This window comes from Xenopus laevis, chromosome 8L (assembly GCF_017654675.1).
Source record: "Xenopus laevis strain J_2021 chromosome 8L, Xenopus_laevis_v10.1, whole genome shotgun sequence".
NCBI classification, from domain to species: Eukaryota; Metazoa; Chordata; class Amphibia; order Anura; family Pipidae; genus Xenopus; species Xenopus laevis.
The window spans coordinates 65,890,736-65,915,681 of NC_054385.1; the positions used below are offsets into that span (position 1 = coordinate 65,890,736).

At 38.6% G+C, this 24,946-nt stretch overlaps 1 protein-coding gene across 2 annotated transcripts in view; it reads right to left on the reverse strand.

Annotated features, from left to right (window-relative positions):
- Positions 1-4,014: 4,014 nt before the first annotated feature.
- The window catches only part of prrc2a.L (proline rich coiled-coil 2A L homeolog), a 68,860-nt gene continuing 47,928 nt past the window's right edge, over positions 4,015-24,946 (reverse strand). The window contains exons 20-32 of one of the 2 annotated variants that reach the window (XM_041571926.1): positions 18,507-18,592; positions 17,436-17,594; positions 17,220-17,342; positions 17,020-17,094; positions 14,620-14,698; positions 13,442-13,482; positions 12,415-12,506; positions 11,946-12,174; positions 8,060-8,155; positions 6,548-6,709; positions 6,302-6,393; positions 5,138-5,192; positions 4,015-4,303 (exon numbers count right to left, since the gene is read on the reverse strand). In XM_041571926.1, the coding sequence (XP_041427860.1) occupies positions 4,193-4,303; positions 5,138-5,192; positions 6,302-6,393; positions 6,548-6,709; positions 8,060-8,155; positions 11,946-12,174; positions 12,415-12,506; positions 13,442-13,482; positions 14,620-14,698; positions 17,020-17,094; positions 17,220-17,342; positions 17,436-17,594; positions 18,507-18,592 (1,400 nt within the window). In that variant the 3' untranslated portion in view covers positions 4,015-4,192. 2 annotated transcript variants of the gene reach the window in all.

Here is a 24,946-nt window from a genome sequence, read left to right on the forward strand (position 1 = left end):
CAATCCAGACAGGTGCAAAACTGGATTATCAACTTCAAGAAGTCATCCACGAAGCCCACTACAAAATTACCTTCTTGGGCATGGTGTTCACCACCCAGCTCTGCTGCACCTTCCTAAGGAACCTGCATGCAAGTTGTAGACTCCATGGTATCAGCAATAGACATGGTTCCATTTCAACCAGTGGAATCCCAAGAATTAATCACTGGACACCCTAATTGCCCTCCCTCCCTTGACAAGTAGGTTGTCGACTAGTGAATGCAAACAGCCCATCCTAACCATGCATGCCAATCTCCAGGGCTGGGGTGTGGTTTGCCAGGGACAGATGACTCAGGGCAGATGGCTACCCCAGAAGTCATCACCTATAAATGTCCTAGAGCAGCTACAGGCCATACGCATAGATTTCTTTCACTGTACAATCTTACTCTTGAACAAACCCATCAGGATTCAGAACAATGACACTGCAGTGGCATATGTTAATGTGCCGCAATCTGGTGGTGGACAACTGGTGGAGTTTCTTGGCAGAGAGACCATAGATCAGGGGGAGTGGGCACTTCACCCAGAAGTCAACTAAAACATGCTCTTGTCATCCCCATTCTGAAAAAACCCTCTCTTGATGCCTCCAATCTTGACAACCTCCGACCTATCTCTCTGCTACCTTTCAGCTCTAAACGACTTGAGTGCCTAGTCTACAAACGTTAACCTCATTCCTCTCTGACAATAACCTGCTGGACCCCCTACAATCTGGTTTTAAGCCACAACACTCCATGGAAACTGCCCTGACTTGACTAACTAATGACCTTTTAACCGCTAAACCCAACAATCACTTCTCACTACTAATACTGCTTGATCTCTCAGCCGCATTTGACACTGTAGATCACCCTCCCTCCATTCGCTTGGCCTTCGTGACACAGCCCTGTCCTGGTTCTCTTCTTACATCACCAATCGTTCCTTCAGTGTTTCCTACAACGGAGTAGCATCTTCTCCCCTACCTCTTTCTGTTGGAGTTCCTCAAGGCTCTGTCCTGGGAGCCTTACTATTATTCCTATATACTTCCTCCCTCAGCAAATTAATCAACTCGTATGGTTTCCACTACCACCTCTATGCTGACGATACTCAGATCTATCTCTCATCTCCTGATCTCAACCCAGAACTCCTAACTCGCGTCTCCTCCTGCCTGTCCGCTATCTCTACCTGGATGTCACAACGCTACCTTAAATTAAACCTCTCTAAAACTGAAATGGTTCTCTTTCCTCCAACTAACACCAGTAACATCCCGGAAGTATCCATCATAGTTAACAATTCCACTATCACCCCCTCTCCCCAGGCCCGGTGCCTTGGGGTTATCCTAGATTCTGCCCTGTCATTCACTCCTCATATCCAGTCACTTATTAAATCATGTCACTTCCACCTAAGGAACATAATACGATCATTTATCACCCAAAATGCTGCCAAAATTCTTATTCACTCTCTCATCATATCACGTCTAGACTACTGTAACACTCTTTTACATTGGCCTCCCCCTCCAGAGACTGTCACCTCTCCAGTCCATAATGAACACTGCTGCGAGGCTCACAAACCTCAGCAACTGCTCCTCCTCTGCCTCGCCATTCTGTCAATCCCTGCACTGGTTTCCATTACCTTTCAGAATCAAATTCAGATTAATAACACTGACTTTCAAAGCACTACATAACCCTGCCCCACCCTACATCTCTATATACTCACCCAACCGCTTACTACGCTTCTCTACTGACCTGCTACTCAACTCTTCTCTCATTACCTCCTCAGATGCTCGCATTCAAGACTTTGCAAGGGCTGCACCCCTCCTCTGGAACTCTCTCCCATGGTCTGTCCGACTTTCTCCCAACCTTTCTGTTTTCCAGAACAAAAAAAATGCACTTCTTTCGAGAAGCCTACCCTCACTCTGCTTAACTACCAAACGCAACACCACATACAGTATCACATTTCTCACCCACTTAATTCGATCTTGCCCACTCCCACACCTTGTGTATTACTCCCTTCCCTTTAGACTGTATGCCTATGCATAGGGCCTTCCTCACCTTTTTGTACCGGTATTGATTGTGATGTATGTAACTCCATATGTTCTATGTATATAATTCATGTGATTTAGTTGTATAATCACATTTACTTTACAGTGCTACACAATATGTTGGCGCTATATAAATACATGATAATAATAATAAAGTCTTCCAGACTTTTTGTGTCCCTGTGGGGAACACAGGAGGTTGATCTCATGGGCTCCAGGGCCAAATCCAAGCTCTCCTGCTTCATCTCCAAGATCCAAGAATTGCAGAAGGGCAATTTTCACAGGACCCAGTGCAGTCTGCATATTCTGATTATCAGTTTTGCTGTATAGACTTCTGGCAGATATTATTTGACTTGTGCGGTTTTGATAATTTATGACAATCCCTAAGGTCTTGCAAAGATGTTTACCAAAGTTACAAGTAGGTGACCCCCTGTGGCCAACTTTAAAAGCATAAATCATTTGTTTGATTAGGCTTGTGGTGCAGTAAGTTCAGGTTAATGTTTAGTATATAAAATACAGCAATTCTAGCATTATTCTATTTTAGACTTTACTTCCCCTTTAAGGCGTAACTTTTTTAAAGTGCAGGACGTTAGGATTTCGTTCAACATGGGAATCGGAACAAAAGACACCGATTATATGCATCTTATATTGCTGATAACAGTAAATACAGATATTACCCCACACACCCCCTACACATGTCCCCCTTCTGTTATTTTATCCTGCCTTGGAGATGAAGACAAGGATGCCTCTTGCTAACACAAACACAATAAAGGGACTGTATACTGGTAACCTAGTTAGCTGCCTCCAAGGATCAAACATGTAGGAGCTTCAGTTGCCCTGTTCAGCTTGAGAAATAATACATGATTTTTCATGATTTATAAACAGGAGGCAAAAAGTATGTTCAGCATAACCTCTCTTTATTGCGTGTGACATTTCCAATATCTGCATGCATGCTGCAATAAACACTTAGCAAGGTATAACCTGCTTGCATTACCTGTGTGCCGGTGAATTCTTGTTGCCATTGGATCGTGAGGTTGCCGTTCCTCATTTTGCTGTGCACCAGGGATCTCTATCGTTGGGGAGGGCCAGGGTGTGCGATAACTCACTGGATCATTTCCAATATCTCTTTATAGCCTTCCCCTATGTTTATATTCAATTTTGAAATCTGACATGGGGCTAGACATTTTGTCAATTTCCCAGCTGCCCCTGGTCATGTGACTTGTGCCTGCACTTCAGGAGAGAAATGCTTTCTGGCAGGCTGCTGTTTTTCCTTCTCAATGTAACTGAATGTGTCTCAGTAGGACATGGGTATTTACTATTGAGTGTTGTTCTTAGATCTACCAGGCAGCTGTTATCTTGTGTTAGGGAGCTGCTATCTGGTTACCTTCCCATTGTTCTTTTGTTTTGCTGCTGGGGGCGGGGGGTAAGGGAGGGGGTGATATCACTCCAACTTGCAGTATAGCAGTAAAGAGTGATTGAAGTTTACATGACTTGGGGCAGCTGGGAAATTGACAATATGTCTAGCCCCATGTCAGATTTCAAAATTGAATATAAAACAATCTGTTTGCTCTTTTGAGAAATGGACTTCAGTGCAGAATTCTGCTGGAGCAGCACTATTAACTGATTCATTTTGAAAAAAACATTTTTTCCCATGACAGTATCCCTTTAAGTATATGCTGCTATTATGCTTTGTCCTTGCATCTGTTCTTCCATAAGCTTACTACTGCTCTGCAGCATGATACCGGCATATCAGAGCGCACACACACATACTTTATACACACAACACGTAACACACAGATATACATAAATGTAGGTAGAGGCAGGATACTCATATTGAAATAATTAATATATCAGAATTTTATTTGTTTTGCAATAATGGTCCTAAATGATAAATAAATTGAACACCTAATTATAGGGTTTTTTGTTAAATTAATTCTATTTTTAAGCTTTCACTGAAATAAAGAAAGATGGCGGGAGAAAATACTCTTTATTTATCCGAAAAAAATGAAGAATCAAAACAAAATGTACAGAGTAGAAACGGTGAATGGGATTTTGAACCTAACATGGGGAGACTTCTTGCGAATGCATATAGCGCTAGCGATCTTTGAATGTGGCCTATATGCAATCAAGACCATTTTTACATATCAATTAGGGGTTACCCTCACTGTGGGGGCTTTTGGTACTTTTGGAGTCAGTATCCAGAGGGGGGGCTCTGCCCCATGGTCTAGCAGTCCATCTGGAGGCATCTGAAGGATAGGCCTAACAAATTCAAAACAAGAAATGACAAGTCAGATTATGCGACAGACCAGAATACTACTAAATACATCTGAGCATCACATGCATTTAAGGAATAAAGATACAGTAACACTTGGATGTGTACTCCAAGGACCCATGTATAGTGGTTAAAAGGATTCTTTATTTCACAAAAGGACCAACAAAGGGTCTTGGTTTACACTGTTAGATTGTTGATGTGAAGGGAGGAGTTTCCCACATGTGAAGGGTCTGGGTGAGGAGAAGTGATTGTTATTGCCCTTTTTGTAGCATTTTTAATATAGTAAGATATAGTAACAAAATTTGGATTAAGGTAACAGTCATAACTAAAGTTCTGGAATGAAAATACCAATAAGAATACAAGACAAGACTACTGCGTTACTATCCAGTCTATTTAGGTTCAGAGTCACCCCTTTTTATAGCCTCACCCTGGCGATTCGCACTTCCAGCCAAATAAAATGAAAAATTAACACGTGCAATGATGAGAATGATGGGACCATTGTGACCGGATCATGTTCTCGCACCACTGTTTGTTTCAGCAACCTCCTAACTGAATAAGTTCAATGGAATCACTGTGATTGGATATTAGTGATGTCCAATTCCCCTTAAGGGTTTAAATAGTTGGGAATTCCTATCACTCAGTTGAACTGAAGAAGCCGCTTGGAAGAGTGGTAAAAAGTGTTCAAGAAAAAAAAGTCCAGTTGCTTAAGACTTCTCTCTGCTAGGCAGTGTACTTGATTTTACATTGGCCATAAACTACACTAATATATACTAATAACTTGAAAAACACTTCACGTGTAGAGAAATTAGGACCGGCTTTACCTGCTGATAAACATCAAAGCGATTTCTGAAAACTCCATAATTTGAAGGCTTTGTCCTAAATACAAAGACAAACGGCATTATTCCATAAAAATGTGATAGGAACCCTTCCTGACAGTTGTAGTAGCTGTTAGAATGAGAAACCAAATGGTATTTCTGGTTTCTTATATCTAAGGGCAGAGACACACACAAAGATTCTGGGAGATTAGTCGCCCGGTGACAAATTGCCTCTTCATGCGACTAATCTCCCCGACAAGCCTTCTCGCCAGCTAGAATCTAAATCGCTTCACAAGGAAACTTCAGGCGACTTCAGAAAACAAAGCGCACTCATTGTCATTCCACCTGCGATTTAGATTGTGGCTGGCGGGAAGGCTTTTCCTGAAGATTAGTTGCCCGAAGAAGAGGCGATTTGTCGCCTGGCAACTCCTCAAACCTTTGCATATGTCTCTGCCCTTAAAGATGGTTAAACAGCTCTAGAGTGATTAGACTAAATTAAGACAGATTAGACTTTAGCTGTGAATGGAAAATAATTGTAACAATTTTACAAAATGGCAGGATAACACAGCCTTGTTTCATACACAATTTTTATAGTACAAAAGGAATGTACAATTTACTGTTACTTAAATGGGAAAATGTTTCCCCTATGTTAAAATCTAAGGATATTATATAGTCACAAAGATGTTTCATGACCATATAAAAGAACAAAGCTACAGTGGTTGGGACTCAAAGCTGGCCATTAAAATCCTCATATTGTATATAGAAACATAGTAATTTAACTTGCAAAAAGACATTTTGGGAAATATGTTTTGTTTGCAAAGACCATTGCGAATGGAAATAAATCCATAAAAAATGTATGCTCATGTAGGTCACACAGATACATAGGGTATCGGATTGTGCATATTATTGTGTACATTTTTATTTCTTTCCTCTGAAATGGATGGGGAGATAACATCTACAAACATATCAGGTTGAGATAATTTAAAAGCACAAAGCAGGTTATACAATAATGATTACTGATCAGTGGTCTAGAATTACAAAATGAGTACACAAAGATTTTGGGCCGTTAAATTAAACGTGCACAACCCCAAATATTCAAGTTAGGGCTTTAGATTCCTTTTTCAACTACATCATCAAATTCAATATACAGCAGTCTTTGTATCTCATTACCTTCTTTCTGCAGATGAAACACAATGCCCAGATCCACCCATTGACCTCCTGTGATCCTCAGATTGCTTTATATCTGCTGAGTGTGTCTGATACTGCCAAAAGATATTATACATACAAATTACAGAGCATATCACAGAATGGAGCCTAACTAAAAGGTTCAGTAATCCCATTCGATCAGCAAATACACAGCTTTTGATCTATAATAGTAACAGAAGGGTTGTAACATACGCCCTTGCAGAAACTCACCTCATTTCTTATGTTGTGCGAATGTGTTTGCCCTGTTGCAGAAAGAGGATGAATGGGTTGCATGGCTTGTCCCATTGTGATCAGTGAAGGCTGCTGTGGAGCAGAAGACAGTGAGCCAAACCCCATTATTGGAAGTTGTGAGTCCATCACAGAAAGAAGAACCTAAAATGTGGAAAGTACAGTATTTTGCAGTTACTGTGTCAGCTGCTCTCACACCTGACACTGCAATATAAATATATTTAATAGTGGCTTAATGAATGTGCAAACCTTTATAGGCACATTACACAACAGAACGTAATACAAGTTTAAATAAAAAAGGGAAAATAATAAAGGATACATGGCATCTCTGTAACCATTTAAAATGAATATTATACAAATTAGCACAGGACGCTTATTGTAAAGCTTAAAACATATAACGTAATAGAAAAACATTTGTTTCAAAATGGGAAACTGCTCCAAAATACCCATCAAAAACATGGCCTGGGGTTTTTGTCCCTTAAAGGAGAACTTAACCCTAGCCCCCTCCACACGCTCTCCCTGCAGCATCTATTCTTTTCAAAAATCTCCCTTTGTGCTGACCTGCTATAAATCTGCAGTTGTGCAGCTGGAGTTGAAAGGTGCCATCTTCTGTCTGCGTTCTGATCCAGTTGCCGATATGGATCTTGCAGGAGCATGTGCAGTAGAAGGTCAAACAGGACAGAGATGGAACTGCACATGCTCTTCCAAGTCCTGTGTTGCCAGTCTAACAGAAGAGGATCAAAAAACAGAGCATTTTAGCTCTGCAGATTTATAGCAGGTCAGAGACACAGAGAGATTTCTGAAAAAAATAGATGCTGCAGGGAGGGATCTTGGTGCCAGTAGAGGGGGGCGGTAGGGTTGAGTTCTCCTTTAAGACTAGTAAACAAACCAAAAGGATTCCTTTTTCATGAACATGGATTTATGCTCAGGTACAGTCTATCAGAGAAAATGGCAATCAGTCAAAAAGGAACTGTTTTATAAGGACTCTATGGGGGCACTCACTGAGTTTTTTTTAAACAGGTTACAGATCCCTTACCACTACCTATTTTTAAAAAAGTTGTTTAAAGAAGAGGTTTGCCTTCCGACAAGTTGTTCAAAGTCAATAGTTACCATAGTTGTTATGATATTTGCAATATGGTTTGAATGCAAAAATTTGAATTATTCAGATATTTACCTTGATAACTAGCATTCATCAGATTGTTATATTGAATGCTCTGAATGTGTTGTCAAAACAAAATCATTTTTTCTTGAATGTTATAGACTCTTTCACATATCACATTTTTCTGTACACAATGTTGTTTTTTTTCAAGCCAGAGGGAACATATCTTGTGACTGGCTTTTACACAGCTTTGAAATTCAGTAAAATGACCCAATCCCTAGATTACTGCTCAGCTCAGTCACACTACATAGATCCCGCAATGCCTCTGAATTGTCAGAAAAACCAGGGCATTCATCAGGATCATAAAAACAGATGCAACAGTTCATGAATAGTACCTGCTGAGTGGGGGCAGGTGGCAGATATCCACTTTGTCCTGTGTGATGAATTGGAGGAGAGTAATAATCAGATGGAGGTGCCATATCCTGTCTGACCTGGAAAGGGAAATGAAGTAGTAAATTTGTCATACTGGTTAATATATACTGAGGCATGGGATAACTTATTCAAGAGAGTATAGGAACAGCACTCATATAGTTTCCTGGCAATTTATCTATTAACTAAGACAGTGATCCCCAACTGATGGTTCACGAGCAACATGTTTCTCCCCAACCCCTTAGATGTTGCTCTCAGTGGCCTCAAAGCAGATGCTTATTTTTCAATTCCTGGTTTAAAGGCAAGTTTTAGTTTCATATAAACCAGGTGTATTGACAGAAAGAGCCTCCTGTAGGCTGGCAATTCACATAGGGGCTAACAAACAGCCAATCACATCCCTTTATTTTGCACTACCCAAGAACATTTTTCATGCTTGTGTTGCCCTCCAACTCTTTTTACATCTGAATGTTGCACACAGGTAAAAAAAGGTTTGGAGCCCCCGATTTAAGCCATAGACTGACATGCATGGAATTCAGTGAAAACATACACCAAATCAGTAACACAAAACAGAAAGCAAGCACTGGGCGCATGTGGAGAGGGGTGTTTGGATCACGGCTATTCTCTGTTGGAGTGCAGCAGCAAGCAAAATACCATGTGTTACATAGCTCTAGCCACATGCACTCTAAAGCCAGCCATGAACTGAATAATGGGTTTCGAACAGGATCGTTTGGTTTGAAAACTATATTTTAAAGATAGCTACAATCTTAAGAAAACCCTCCAGACAAAGCCAGCAGTTTAAAGGGATACTGTCATGGGAAAAAATTTTTTTTAAAAATGAATCAGTCAATAGTGCTGCAGAATTCTGCACTGAAATCCATTTCTCAAAAGAGCAAACAGATTTTTTTATATTCAATTTTGAAATCTGACATGGGGCTAGACATATTGTCAATTTCCCAGCTGCCCCAACTCATGTGACTTGTGCTCTGATAATCTTCAATCACTCTTTACTGCTGTACTGCAAGTTGAAGTGATATCACCCCCTCCCTTACCCCCCCCCCAGCAGCCAAACAAAAGAACAATGGAAAGGCAACCAGCTCCCTAACACAAGATAACAGCTGCCTGGTAGATCTAAGAACAACACTCAATAGTAAAAACCCATGTCCCACTGAGACACATTCAGTTACATTGAGAAGGAAAAACAGCAGCCTGCCAGAAAGCATTTCTCTCCTGAAGTGCAGGCACAAGTCACATGACCTGGGGCAGCTAGGAAATTGATCTGATCTGAGCAGCGCCATTTTATGGCTCCATAACAGGCCAATAATCTGCTGACTAAATTTGGAGGGATCATGTTCCCTTTACTGCAAACCATAGGCAAAAACCAATAATCAGCAAGCCTATGATAAATCTGTGTTAAGATTTGTTTTTATTATTTTTGTAGAAATATGCTTATCAAAAGGTCTATCATTATGCTTCAAAAGGAACACTTCAGTGTAAAAATAAAAACTGGGTAAAAAAACTGATGCAAAATAAAAAACGCTTCTAAAAGTTTAATCTTTAAAGGCTGAAGTGAGTGGATGTCTAACATCCTTTAGCATTCAGCTCAGATTATGTTACACATCCAGTCACTCCAGCCTTTATACATTACATTTTTGGCTAACTAACTATATTAGAAACATGTTTTATTGTGCACAGACTATCTATTTACCCAGTTTTTATTTTTACACTGAACAATTCCTTTAAAACTGCAATGCTTAAAAAGAACATCACAATGTTCCTTTACTCTGACTACTTTCTTTGTCTCTAAAGCTCCCCATAGACGCGACGATTCTTCTTGCCGAACGACCGATTTTCGGGAAGTCCGACCAATCTTTCGAAATTATCGTGCGGTTAGTGGGATTCGAACTATCATACATTTTACGATTTTTCGGCTGACATCTGTCAGCAAATTGATCGGCCAGGTCAACAAAATCTTTGTCGGTCCCAGTGCAATCTATTTATGTTTGCAGGGCCAAGCAGGCAGCTCCCCTTTGTTTTCCTGGCAAATGGTCTTTTTAATTGATGGTCAATTCGTACGATCATTCCGAGAAAATCGTGGTCTCACGATGAGGATCAGATCTTTTAAAAATCTCAACATCTATGACCAGCTTAACTCGACTTTTAAAAGCCAACTGCGTTTACATAGTTTAAGAGAAGTTGATAACCAGTAAGAATCCTCCTTCTGTTGCTACTCAATCAGCCAAGTCCCCTGTCTCTATATGTAATTATATACATATCAGTCAAATACTGTATGCCAGTCAATTTTGTGTTCTCAGTGTAATATTTTGCTTCTTTAGCAAGCAATGACTCCTTCTGGCAATACTTAATAATAATTAATACTCTGAGGGCATTTTTATATTGTAGTGTTACCAGGGCCGCCATCAGGGGGGGACAGGGGGGACAAGCGTACCGGGCCCGGGCATGAAGGGGGGCCCGGCAGCGCTGCATTTTTTTGAAGATCCGGGCCCCCCTTACGAGCGCCCGAGCCGTACGTCATTCCTCTTGAGTGCCGAATGCGGAAGTGCCGAAAAGCCGAAGCCGATGCGCCGAAAAGACCCGAAGTCACGGAAAAAGCCGAAGTCACGAAGCGCCGAAAAGACCCGAAGTCACGAAAACAGCCGAAGCCGAAGTCCTGAAGCAGCGCAAAGACCCGAAGTCACGAAAACAGCCGAAATTGAAGTCCTGAAGCGGTGAAAAGACCCGAAGTCACGAAAGGAGGCGAAGTTGAAGTACTGAAGCCATGAGTTCAATTCTACTGAACACCAGTTTGTGTTTTTTTTTTTTTTTTAATCCCCTGGCCACCAATGTATTATTTTAATATTCTATAGGCCCCTGCCACCAATCTTTTTTTTAAAACTTTTTTTTTGGGGCCCCAATTTTTTTTTTAACTCGTAAGGGGCCCCTTGCCACCATTGTTTTTTTTTGGGTTTTTTTTTAAAAAAAAAATTAATTTTCTTTTTGGTGGCCCCAAATTTTTTTAACTTGTAAGGGGGCCCCTGCCACCAGTTTTTTTTTTTTTCAAAAAAAAATTATTTTTTTTTTAAATTTTTTTTGGGGCCCCAATTTGTTTTTAACTTGTAAGGGGGCCCCTGCCACCAGTTTTTTTTTTTTTCAAAAAAAATTTTTTTCCAAATTTTTTTTTGGGGCCGCAATTTGTTTTTAACTTATAAGGGGGCCCCTGCCGCCAATGTTTGTTTATTTTTTAGTTTTTTTTACATTTTTTTTGTTGGGGCCCCAAGTTTTTTTTAACTTATAAGGGGGCCCCTGCCACCAATGTTTTTAAAAAAAAAAAAAAAAAATTTAATTTTTTTTTTTTGGGGCCCCAATTTTTTTATAAGGGGGCCCTGACCATCAATAGCTTTTTACAACTTGTGTGGGGGGGGGGTTACTTTTTTAGCGCTGATGTCTGTGTGGTCTTTTAACTGCGATGTGGGCGGGATATGGGGCGGAGCTTGGTCGTCAGTGTGGGCGGGGCCCAGGGGGCCCCAAAAATTTTGTTGTACGGGGCCCCGTGATTTCTAATGGCGGCCCTGAGTGTTACTTTCCCAATAAGGTAACAATTCTTAGAAAAGAGACACAAGATCTCAGTAATCAGTAACTGGATATGGTATGACCTTATGGAAATACCGTTTTTTCAGCTGTCAATAAGCTTTTTAAACAGATGAGATTAAATGAGTAAATGAATGGTACACTTTACATGCCTTACCCACAGGTCTAATACAAGCCTCTAATTTTCACATTCATATACAAAGGAGCCACTGTTTTTGATAAGCCTATATAATAAGGTTGTTACACTGCTAATGACTCTATTCTTACCTGCAGCAGTTGCTGTTGTTGGTCAGTGGTGACCTGAGCAGGGCAGTAATGGCCACTATAAAGAAAGGCAGGTGCCTGGTAGAGGAGGCCACTGGCAGGCACCTTCCCAAGTTCACTTAGCTCCATATACTGCCCTTTCAAAGTGATACCAGAAAGCACTGCAGAGCCCGGCAAAAGAGCTGTGGAGGACCCTGGGGATGGAGCAGCATGTAGGTACAGAGGCTGAGATCTACAGTAAGATGAGAAACACAGAATAATGAATAGGTAAAATAAAACAACAATAAGACAAAAGGACTAAATGCATGGGGGAGAAAAGGAGAGATTTTATTTGAAGAGGCCAAATAGCCAAAAAAAAAGGTGTTAAAAAACAGTGCAAAAATCAACTCTCCATAAAACATGTCTGAAGAAAGGAAAGAAGAGAATTAAGAGAAATGTCCATATAAAGACAAGGAAGACAAAAGTCTCTGACCTATAGGGCTGCAAAGAGGGTGTCCCAGGTCTGTACCCACTGTAGCCACTGCCTGTATTGCTGACATGGACATCCAACTGAGGAAGGGATGCCTGTTAAGAGAGAAAAAAAAACGAAGTTACTATGTGCATAAATCGCACCGTTCCTAGCAATCGTCTTGCTTAAAAGAACCGCCAGGGGTAACTTACATAGGTGCTACACTGCACTAGTATAGATACTGCAAACTACCTCATCTTTGCTTTCATTTTCCAACACACAGTAGACTAATAGTTGATTGGTTGCTAATGATAACTGCACTGGTGCATTAAACACCAATAAATGTACCCCACTGTCTATAACCTGTTAACATTCATGCTCAATATTGGAAAAAAACTGTACAGAAAATATATTTTTTAACATTATAATTTCATTTAATTTACTTGAAAGAAAAAAAAATATTTTGTTTGATATTTGATTTTTTAGGAAAATTAATTTTGCAAAATCTTCATAGAGTCTGTATGGTCAATTTGAAAAGTGATAACCAGACAATCTTCTCCTCAGCACTGTTGCATCTCATTGATACTAAAGATGATTTTATTACATGTGGGGAGGTTACCTAGTAAGGAGAATATCTTGCATTGCTGGTCATACATATCCAGATTTGGTTGGGCAGTAATTAGGCTTTGGCTTCAACAGACCATACTATGATTTTGTCCAAGTGAAAATTTCATCGGCTGATACTACAAGTTGGATCAAAATCAAACCAGAACACAGAAAACAGTGATAGCTCCTGAATTGCCAATCATTCATTGTTCTGAACAATAGAAAAGTGAACATCCAGGTCCATTTGGCCATACTATGGAAAGTCAGCCAATGCATGCTAGGTTACATGTAGGAGGAGGTATAGGAGTTAATAGGAAACATTTCTTCAATTGCATCAGTTTTACTGCAACAGTCATTAATTCTGCCCAACACGAGCTCTATTTAAAAAGGCTCATGTTAAACAAAGCTTTATATTGCCCCATTCTAAGGCATAAACAACTCCTACCTGATAGAACTGGTTTGAATACAATCGCTGACTCCGATCCTCTATAAGAAAATAAAAGCATTCCAGGCATGAACACTACTATTTGTACAGCACATAGAACCATACATAAATATTTGACCAAAACAGATCTATGCAAATACAGACAAATAACATCAACCATCAATAGAAGAATCTTAAAGAGAAATCAATTTGCATTATTTACTCCGGTTCAAAGGGCTAATAGATGTTTGCTGTTGATAAACAGACTGGCAGTTTATCACAATGACAAACTCCAATGTTCCTTAGATGGGTCACCAGGGTATTGCAGGTCATTTTAAAGTAGCTTTGGAGCCACTCTCACAGTGTAACAGTGCTTAATAAGGAACAAAAATATAAAACTGCACTATGTATTGCTTCTTGTATGTAAATACAAGGAGATATAATGTTGGTCTGAAATGTGCTCACTAAGTATAACACTGAGTTCATAGTATAGTTAACTATAGCTAGAAATGCTTCATTTTATATACTGTACCATCTAAGAGGTTCAGCAGCCCTATAGTAATAATGATTCATGTCTTCAAAGTTGTACACAGGAGCACCCCATCTGTTGAATGTCACACTATATATGATCAGTGTGCTGCTGTTGAAATTCTAAGCTTAGGAGTTGTCCAAAATTAACACTTACCAGAAAGTAAAGTTCCATTTGTCACAGACGCTAATGCTACAGCACGGACTATAAATTAATTTAGTGAAAGCACAAGTTGTCTTGTGAATTGTATAATGTATATATACTTTATAAAGTGAGCACCATAGCCCAATACTGTATAGTAAATTTGATATTATTTATATACTGTATATTGTGAGTACCTTAGCTCATGTAACAGACAGCAGTCCAGAGATCTGTGAATCAACAAAAAATAAAATGGGGTGCTACCAGGGGAGGGTCGGGATCTTCAAAGGTACAGAATTTAATAGTAAAAGGGCTGGTACAGAAGCTTAAGACATATGGAATAGCATTTCTAGACTGAATCTTTTGTGAGCTTTTGTTCTCCTTTGAGTGGGAGAGTTTGGTTTTTACTCAGTACATACTGTTGCTATGAGATATATATTATTAAAAATAAAACCTGCTTCAGATAATTATGGAAAATGAGTAACAGCTGGGGATTGTTAAAATATATTTTGGATTTAATGTACTGCACCTGGAAGCGGAGGTCTTGTTTCTTCAGGAGTGACAGTTGAAAGTGTAAGCTGTTGGGGAGCTCGAGTTGAGAAACATGTCTATCAAGAAAATTAATAAAAGAGTTATCAAACAAGGGTGAAGAAAACATAAATGAAGAAAAAAAAAAAAAAAAAAAGAACGCAGTGCAGGAAAACACACTGTTAGCTGGATGAAGGGAAAACTCTGGAGCATGAAGGGGAATGGGTTGATAAGAATAGTATAGCATACAGAGGTGAGGTGTGCTGTGCTATTTCCCTGATAGCACACACAGGTAGCATTCTAACAGGCTGCAAAGCTTAATGAACACAAACTATTAGACAACGGAAAGATGACCCAGTGTTACAGTGAATACTAGCAAAAAAGAATATACAATAGCAAGTTATTAACCAATCCCCCCTACCAGTTTAGAATAAAATATAGCAAGCTTCAAGGTCAGTGTGCTTGGAACTTATCTGAAATACTCATTCTTCAAGTTTAACTTTGTGCAATTACTTTCTCACCAGGTTTGTCCATTAGCCACTTTCATAAAGCTACAACACAAGCATTCTTCAGAAAACAAAATTGATGCTGAATATCTAATGAATAAAATGGCAGTCTTCATTTTAATCCACTAGACAGCCATGTATTGTTTTTATAGAAAATGCTACATGTGACCTATTTTAAATGGAAAAAAACATTATATAGTTACAAAAATAACTTTCTGGTGAGTTTTGGCAACATAAATAAGTGTAGCTAAGCAATATAATTACATTTTAGTCCTTGTTGGTTAATAACAATGAATTATGTAATATAGATGTTTCATTTCATGAGCTTTAGAAACAGATTAATGGGGAAGTTCCCTCCCTGTTAAATAAATTAACTTTTAGTATGTAGAGAGTGATATTCTAAGACAATTTGCAATTGGTTTCCATTTTTTATTATTGAAGTTTTGAAGTTATTTAGCTTTTTTTCAGAAGCTCTCCAGTTTAAAATTTCAGCAGTCTGGTTGCTAGGGTTCAAATGACCATGGATTGATCTGAATAAGAGACTGGAATATGAATAGGAGAGGCCTGAACAGAAAGATGAGTAATGAAAACAAGTAATAACAATAAATGGATAGCCTTACAGAGCATTTGCTTTTAGATGGGGTAGTAACCCCCATTTGAAGCTGGGAAAAGTCAGAATAAGAAGACAAATAATTCAATAACTCTACAAAGGAAAAAATGAAGGCCCACTGAGAAGTGATTCTGACACAAAAAAAATGTATTTTGAAAGTATTAATCTACATTAAAAGTTACCTATAGGTCATGGGATCATTTTTTCACTGATAGTTATCCTTTTGTAAGTAATTGTTACTTGAAATTCATAAACTTGACTGTTTTGCCAACCTGACTGTCGCTTTTTAATCTGTCAGAGTTACTAATTCTAATGGACTACTGCTACACAAATATGGCAGCCCTCACCTAGAGGAACATGGGGGTAAGAAAGGTAATGTAAAAGCATCAGGCAAATACTTTTATGGCAAAATTATAAATAGCATTTAAAGGCAATGTTATTATAGATATAAATATAATGATTATTTTCTGGTGTCAATATCTCTTTAAAATTAACCATTCTATAACATACTAAAAGTTAACTTGAAGGTGAACAACCACTTTAAGAAAGCATGAGACAGAATGAAAATTAGTAAGGATGCACCCAATAGTTACATTTTAGGTACCATAATTCTCCACAAAAGATTTGACAAATGGCAAACTCAAATTTTCACATTCTAATTTGTGCACAGCTTGACAAACCAGCATCATTATTTTATAAGCAAAAAATGTGTTTTTCAATTGACCAGTGTTTAGACAAAAAGGGATTTAATTTGGCCAAAGAACCAAAACTTTGGCTACATTCAAATCTTGTAATAACTACTGGGATTCAGCCAAAGCCTGAAATCAATCCCAGATACACCCCATACCTATAAAAAGAATCATGAGCCATTAGAGAGGAATCAAAAGAAAAACATGCAATGAGAAATAGGAATAGATATACAGGTATGGGATCTGTTATCCAGAATGCTCGGGACCTGGGGTTTTCTGGATAACAGATCTTTCCATAATTTGGATCTTCATGCCTTAAGTCTACTAAAAATAATGTAAACATTAAATAAACCCAATTGAGCGGTTTCACCTCCAATAAGGATTAATTATATGTTAGTTGTGATCAAGTAAAAGGCACTGTTTTTTTATTACAGAGAAAAAGGAAATAGTTTTTAAAAATGTGGATTATTTGATTACAATAGAGTCTAAGGGAGATGGCCTTCCCATAATTCAGTGCTTTCTGGATAAAGGGTTTTCGGATAATGGATACCATACCTGTAATATAAAGTAAGATGATGCAAAAATAAGGCTCTCACCTCATCTGGTTGCAGACTTTTGGTAAATTGTGCGTCTCTGCCATGCTTATTAACTTCAGCTGCTTGGGAATAGCTCTAAAGGAACATAGAGTAAAATAATATGATAATTACATTTTGGCAGAATTCAGTAAAATTTACATAGCGTATGTGTTACAAAAGTATCGGAGAATGGAAAAAATATTCATTTTGTCTCTACTTACTTTAGGGCTGGGAGAGCAAGAAACTGGAGGAATGGAAGAGGAATTGCATGGGCCACAAGAACTATCTGCAGACGATTTCTGCATTCTTTCAGTTCCAATTGGTCCAGGGGTATGGACCACTACCTGGAAGTAAGAAATGTACATTAAAGCATGGAATACAAGACAGGAGACATGAAGTCATTTAGTTGACAAGACAGAAAACAAATTGTGCTTTACCGAATGTCCATGTCGAAGTGGTTCAATTGCTCTTCCTTGACCTGACCGATTTGCCTCTTCAGGTTTCAACCCCCCATCAGGGGAGCTGCGCTGACTGCTATTGCTTGAAGAAAGCTGTGAATCACTACTAAGGTCAACCCCACTGTCTGACTGACTCATCTAAGAAAATATTTTCAAAAAATTGTTGTAAAAACTTGCAAGATCTTAAATTCAGATTTATTCAAATGAATGATGAACTAGAGAAAAGGAGCCATGCAAGGGAAACAGGGATGCCAGCTGAAAAGAGTCATGTGTCGTATTAACAATACACACCTATACGAGTCTTCTGAACCTGTACTTTCTAAAAATGTGGAGTTCTGTAGCGTTATGTTAGGGGCAGATTAATCCGGTTTGAGGATTCAAGAAAAACAAAACACAGATGCAAATATATTCAATAGCATTTTTTTCAAAACTTGAATAGCTGCAATTTTTTTTAAAAAAACTGAATGAAAAAATAATCATCAAAAAACTCTGGTGACATTGGCGGAATTGTTTCTGAAAATTGTAACCAACTTTATTCCCCCCCCCCAGTTTATATTAAAATCATGTTTTTCAGTCTCACTCAAAAGGAATAAAACAATGTGATTTTGTTTGAGCAATTTTTTTTCCATTCAACAAAATGTGACTGTGACTTCTGTTTTTTCTCAAACATGTGAGTGTTTCAGAATTTAAAAAAAACAAAATGGTCACAGAAAAAACGTGAATTTTGTTGCAGTATCATTCTGCAGCCACATCTTTTTTCCCCTCTAAAAACTGATAAATCTGCCCCAAAATGCAAAGCATGTGTGTTTCATTTGCAGTGGCAAAAATGTCAGCCATTAAAACTTATATGCATATTTACATTCTCCGGTCTCATCATGTCACACAGATGCCAGATACAAAAGTTTCAGAGGCCTCATGCCCCTTTCTCAATGTGTAAATATATGTAGGCTTGATGCAACAAATGCTATCCTTTAAGTGCTATAAGTGTTATCCTATGCACATTTTCTTCTTTGTTACTTCTGTAAAAAACCTGTAATATCTCTTTATTACCTCTGTGTTTATAGGATCTTCATAGGAATTTAAATTTTCCATCCATGGTTCCACAGCATATGAAGAGCGCAGCTTATCTCTGTCATCTGTGATAGCAAAAAAGGTGGGAAAAAAGCAAAACACAGAAAGAAATGAGCATAAAAAAGGAGAGGAAACAGATAATTTTTTTTTACATATGCTTTTTTTATATTTTTTAGTTTACCTATGTATATTATCTAACCTGTTCTTGTAATGAAAAGGTTAGTATCTCCTTTATAGTCAGCAAAGTTTGGCTGTTCACATCCTCCTAATGAAGCTTTTCAAGGTTAGAACATGATGAGCAGTGGTTGAAATCACATTTGTTCATATATGTCCATTTATCTATGGCATGAGAAAGTAAATACCTTCTGATTGCAGAAGGCTTTACTTTGCATGTAATTGCTTGTAAAGGGCACATATACACACATTATATATATATATATATATATATATATATATATATATATATATATATATATACACACACACACTGTTTCAGAAAGTACCCGTACTCTTTCGTAGTCCAGTGGTGGGTGCTTGGTCAAGAGTTTAACATACAAAGTTCAGGTTGGACCAGCACTCCACTTGTGTTTAAATTGATTTTATTAAATCATCACTCGTACGTTTCGCCCCCCCCCCCTTGGAACCTTTATCCTTGATCCTGGAAAATACGAGTAATGATTCAATAAAATCAATTTAAACACAAGTGGCGTGCTGGTCCAATCTGAACACATATATATATATATATGATGCACTGAACCCACTATCAAGAAAGATGCGGCCAAATCTCAAACAGTCTAATTTGCATGTTAAAAGTAGAGCCAGAAAAGGTAACGAAAGCATGTAGCTCTCATCAGGCGCCATTTTACAGGGGGCAGCAAAAACTCCACCACAGGCAGCTACAAAATGGTAGAAAATACCTTCCCTAGGGATACTAAAAAATCGCCATTGCTAAAACACTTAAATCATTTTGTTCAGAATACTTTCTGATGTTGGTCACAAAGTGTGACTCAAACATAGGAACGTCTAAATGTATTCTTTGTGTCAGTATGTCACTTTATGAATGTAAAGAATGTACAGAGACAAAAAGGACCCTGCTCTGCCAGACCATACATTGACCAGCACCCATAGCCTGTGCCCATAATCTGCTGTCAGGAGATTTGTCTGATGCCCATAGCTTGAGCCTCCGAGTGTTTTGTGCTCCACCCCCTCTTCAAGGTCAACCTTATGGTGAGGGCTTGCATGATATTTTTAACCATGTTATGAGTGAAGAAAACATTGTATAAGCAAATGAGCCAATATTTACAACAGTGTAATTAAAGAACTGTGTTTAAGAATAAAACTGGGTAAATGAGCTGTGCAAAATAAAAAATGTTTTCAATATAGTCAGATGTGTAATCTATAAAGGTGACCGCATTTCTAATGCAACAGCCAAAACACTACTTCCACTTTTTTATCTCTCTCTCCTATTCGTCAGCGAATTTAAAGGGGGCCACATGGCCCATAATTGTTCAGTTAATTTGCTTTTGAAATTGGCCTGCGCACTAATAATAAACTATGTGGCATGTGCAACATATATTTTAACACCTGCATAATACCATTTTCCTAATCTTCTAATTTAAACCAACTTCAAATCTACATGTTGCATGTGTAAAAGCCTCTACCCTTCTGAAATGTATTTCACAAGTTATCAAAACATTGCTGAAGGGATTTGCTTCAATCACAAGAGCATTTGTGAGGTTGGGCACAAGGTTGGGAGGTAAGGTCTGGATCGCAGTATGTGATCCCCTGTGACAAGTTTGACGTCCGGATCATTGCTGATATTGAGAAACTGAAACATTAGGCTGGTGCAATAAGTTCAGTATATAAAATATGGCATTTTTAGCCATATACATTTTTAGGGTTTTAACAAAAGTTGGAGCAGCAATCTGTCAATAATGTTATTTTATGGTCTAGTTTTAAAGGGATTCTGTTATGATTTGCATGATGTAGTTTTTATTTCTAAATGACGCTGATTACACTGCAAATAATTCATTCTACAATATAAAATTTCATTCCTGAACCAGTAAGTGTATTTTTTTTAGTTGTAATATTGATGTGTAGGCAGCCATATCATGTCATTTTTCCTGGTCATGTGCTTTCAGAAAGAGCCAGTACTTTAGGATGGAACTGCTTTCTGGCAGGCTGTGGTTTCTCCTACTCAATGTTACTGAATGTGTCGCAGTAGGACCTGGATTTTACTATTGAGTGTTGTTCTTAGATCTACCAGGCAGCGGTTATCTTGTGTTAGGGAGCTGCTGTCTGGTTACCCTCCTATTGTTCTGTTGTTAGGCTGCTGGGGGGGGAGGGGTTATATCACCCCAACTCACAATACAGCAGTAAAGAGTGATTGAAGTTTATCAGAGTACAAGTCACATGACTGGGGGCAGCTGGGAAACTGACAATATGTCTAGCACCATGTCAGATTTCAAAATTAAATGTAAAAAATGCTCTTTGGAGAAATGGATTTCAATGCAGAATTCTGCTGGAGCAGCACTATTAACTGATGCATTTTGGGGAAAAAAAAAACATTTTTCCCATGACAGTATCCCTTTTAACTGTGCTTGTACCAGAATAATGGTCTGTAAGTCAAATTGTAAAAGAAAAAAAAATCAGACCATTATTCTCCACTATTTCTTGGAATTGGCATGCATTGTATGCAGAAGTTAAAAGCATTTTGTATGCAGAAGTTAAAAGCATGTCTTGCTGGACAAGGCCAGCAAGACATCAGTGTGCACCATAGTAATGGAGAAAACCTTTAAACTGATATACTGATGGTACTATACCCCCACAAAGCTGGCTCACTTATCAAGAAATACCCACTCCCCACAATGTTTTGGGGGATGTGGAGAAAGGGGCAAACATTATCACATGTGGTGGACCTGCGAGATAGTCAAGAGAGTTTTGGAAAATGATAGCCCACACCATGTCGACTATTTTCAAACATACTATAGAGCCCAATCCCTTGTCATTCCTATTGGGCTTGTCTATCAAAACACTGAAAGCCCCAGAATCGAGAAAACTAGCAACACATATACTCACAGCAGCGAAAACACTACGAGCTGCTAAATGGAAGAGCACTTCTCTCCCGAATCAACAGGCCTTCATCATAAAGTGAAATGGATAAGAACAAAGGAGACCATTACAGCATATATACAGGGCAAAGGATATGAAAACGAACTGTTAGGGCTTCCATGGGTGGAATTTGAGACAGCACAAACAGGGCCAGAGTGACTCATAGATCCGGCTCCTCTGTACTTACCCCCTGACCCTTCTACCTACTCCCTCCCCCCCCATCCCTTATGTTAGTTTATCTTTCTTCATTTCCCCCCTCAGTTTATAGAAAAGCAACATTAACAGATTGGGTAGCATTAACCCCGTAATATACAAAGAGCAAAAGGTGATAGTGAAAATAAAGTAAACATTATGTTTATCCGCTAAATACAAAAGCATAAAAGTAATAAATCTATCTATCAATGCTAACAAACTTGAAATACCAATCTGTAGTTATGTGACTGATATTATCTTATTATAATAATATTACATGTGTAAACAATATGCCTGTAAGAGTTCTTGGGGGGGAAAAAAAAACAACTTTTAAATAAAAAAAAAAAAAAAAAAAAAAGCATTCTCCTGGCAAACACCAAGCCCAGTCTGTTCAAGTAAGATTCAACACTCAAGAAAATTTGTTTTCACTGCTTTAAAACTAGGAGTTCCATGCAGAATATTGCCATTCTGCAGAAACATTTGACTAAACTGGAGCGAAAACTGGCAAATGAGGTTCAGTGTTGATAAATGCAAAATGATATACTTTGACAGAAATAAATAGTTATATGTTAGTTACACACTTAATGGTTGTGTGTTAAGGCATCCTTAATTGTAGAGCGTTTGGGGGTTTTGTGTGTAAATCTAGGCAGTGTCATTCAGTTGCTACTAAAGCAAATTAAGGTCTGTCTTGCATAAAAAAGGGCATTAACTCGAGGAAAGGCCTCACCTTGAGTAGACAGTTTTGGGCTCCAGTCCTTAGAAAGGACATTAATTAGATGGAGAGGGTGCAGAGAGGTGCAACTAAACTGGTAAAAGAGATGGAAGACTTATAATATGACAAAAGACTACAAAGACTGGTGTTGTTCGAAAAAAGTAATCAGGGCATGATTACGCTTTACAAGTACATTAAAGACAGAGGGTTTTTTTTCACAAGAACAAGATGCCATGTCTTTACACCTAAGGAAATTACCTTTCATTTGAAACAGAAAATAGGTGTTTTTTCACAGGGAGGGCAATGAGGTTGTGGAATACAAGGTGATAGTGTTATAGCTGATTCTAAATGCCTTTACAACTGGCTTAGGTACATATCTGTCTATTCATTTGCAAAAGCACTGCATTTATATGGATATGCATAAAGAATTGTTTGTATAATATAGGCCATTTAGTACATATAGCAAGTAAGGTTGAAGAAAGACACACGTTCATCAAGTTCAACCTTTTTTTTTTTTTTAATTATATCTGGCTTACTGCCAGTTGATCCAGAGGAAGGCAAAAAACCCATCTGAAGCCTCACCAATTTGCCTCAGAGGGGGAAAAAAATCCTTCCTGACTAGTCCCTGGATCAACTTGTTCTATGAGCTATCTTCCATAACCCTGTATTCCCTCACTTGCTAAAAAAACATCCAACCCCTTCTTAAAGTGGACCCGTCACCCAAACAAAATTATTCCAAATCCTATTTTATCATGTTAGTCAAGCAAAATGAACTTTAATTACACTGTATAAATTATTTGAATATTGTTTCCATCAGTCTGGGAATTCAAAATTATAGCAACCAGGAAGGAGCCATTTTGTGGACACTGTTATTAAGGCAAGCCTTGCATCATCTCAGAATCTTGTTTGTGCACCAGGGGACAGGGACCCAATGCCCATCCCCATGCACTGGTTACACAATTAAATGGTTAAGAGAGCTGGGGGAATGTGGGGAGAGCGGTGACATCTAGGAAGTGCTGAATGGAAAGTGAAAGTAATTGCTTGCCCCGCCTCTATGCCTAGGCATAGAGGCGGGGTAGGCAATATTTGATTGACAGCAAATCTTTTTAAATGAGTTTACAGCAGCTATGAATGCTTTAATAAAAAAAATAAATTAGATTTCATATTTAATTTAAAAAGGACTTTTATTATACAGATTTTCATGTCTGGGTGACAGGTCCACTTTAAAGCTATCTAATGTATCAGCCTGTACAGCTGACTTAGGGAGAGAATTCCACATCTTCACAGCTCTCACTGTAAAAAACACCTTCCGAATATTTAGGCGGAACCTCTTTTCTTCTAATCGGAATGGGTGACCTCGTGTCAGCTGGAAAGACCTACTGGTAAATAAAGCATTAGGGAGATTATTATATGATCCCCTTATATATTTATACATAGTTATCACATCACCCCTTAAGCTCTCTTCTCCAGCGTGAACATCCCCAATTTGGCCAGTCTTTCCTCATAGCTAAGATTTTCCATACCTTTCACCAGCTTAGTTGCCCTTCTCTGTACCATCTCTAATACAATAATGTCCTGTTTGAGTGATGGAGACCAAAACTGTACGGCATATTCTAGATGGGGCCTTACAAGTGCTCTATACAGTGGAAGAATGACCCCCTCCTCCCTTGACTCTATGCCCCTTTTAATACAGCTCAAGACCTTATTTGCCCTTGATGCTGCTGACTGGCATTGCTTGCTACAGCCAAGTTTATCATCTACAAGGACTCCAAGGTCCTTTTCCATAATGGATTTGCCTAGTGCAGTACCATTAAGGGTATAAGTGGCTTGGATATTTTTACATCCCAGGTGCATGACTTTACATTTATCAACATTGAATCTCATTTGCCACTTAGCTGCCCAGATTGCCAGTTTGTCAAGATCATGTTACAAGGATGCCACATCCTGGATGGAATTAGTTGGGCTGGATAGTTTTGTGTCATCTGCAAACACTGATACATTACTTACAACACCCTCCCCTAAGTCATTATTGAACAAGTTAAATAAAAGTGGACCTAATACCGAGCCCTGGGGGACCCCACTAAGAACCTTACTCCAAGTAGAGAATGTCCCATTAACAACCACCCTCGGTACCCGATCTTCTAGACAGTTTCCTATCCATGTGCAAACGACTTCATTAAGCTCAACAGACCTTAGTTTAGAAAGCAGTCGTTTATGGGGCACAGTATCAAACGCTTTGGTAAAATCCAAATGGATCACATCTACTGCCCCACCCCCACTGTCCAGCATCTTACTTACCTCATCATAAAAAGCAATCAAATTTGTCTGACATGACCTATCCTTCATAAAGCCATGCTGATTGCTGCTCATAATGACATTCACTAGGACAAAATTTTGAATGTGA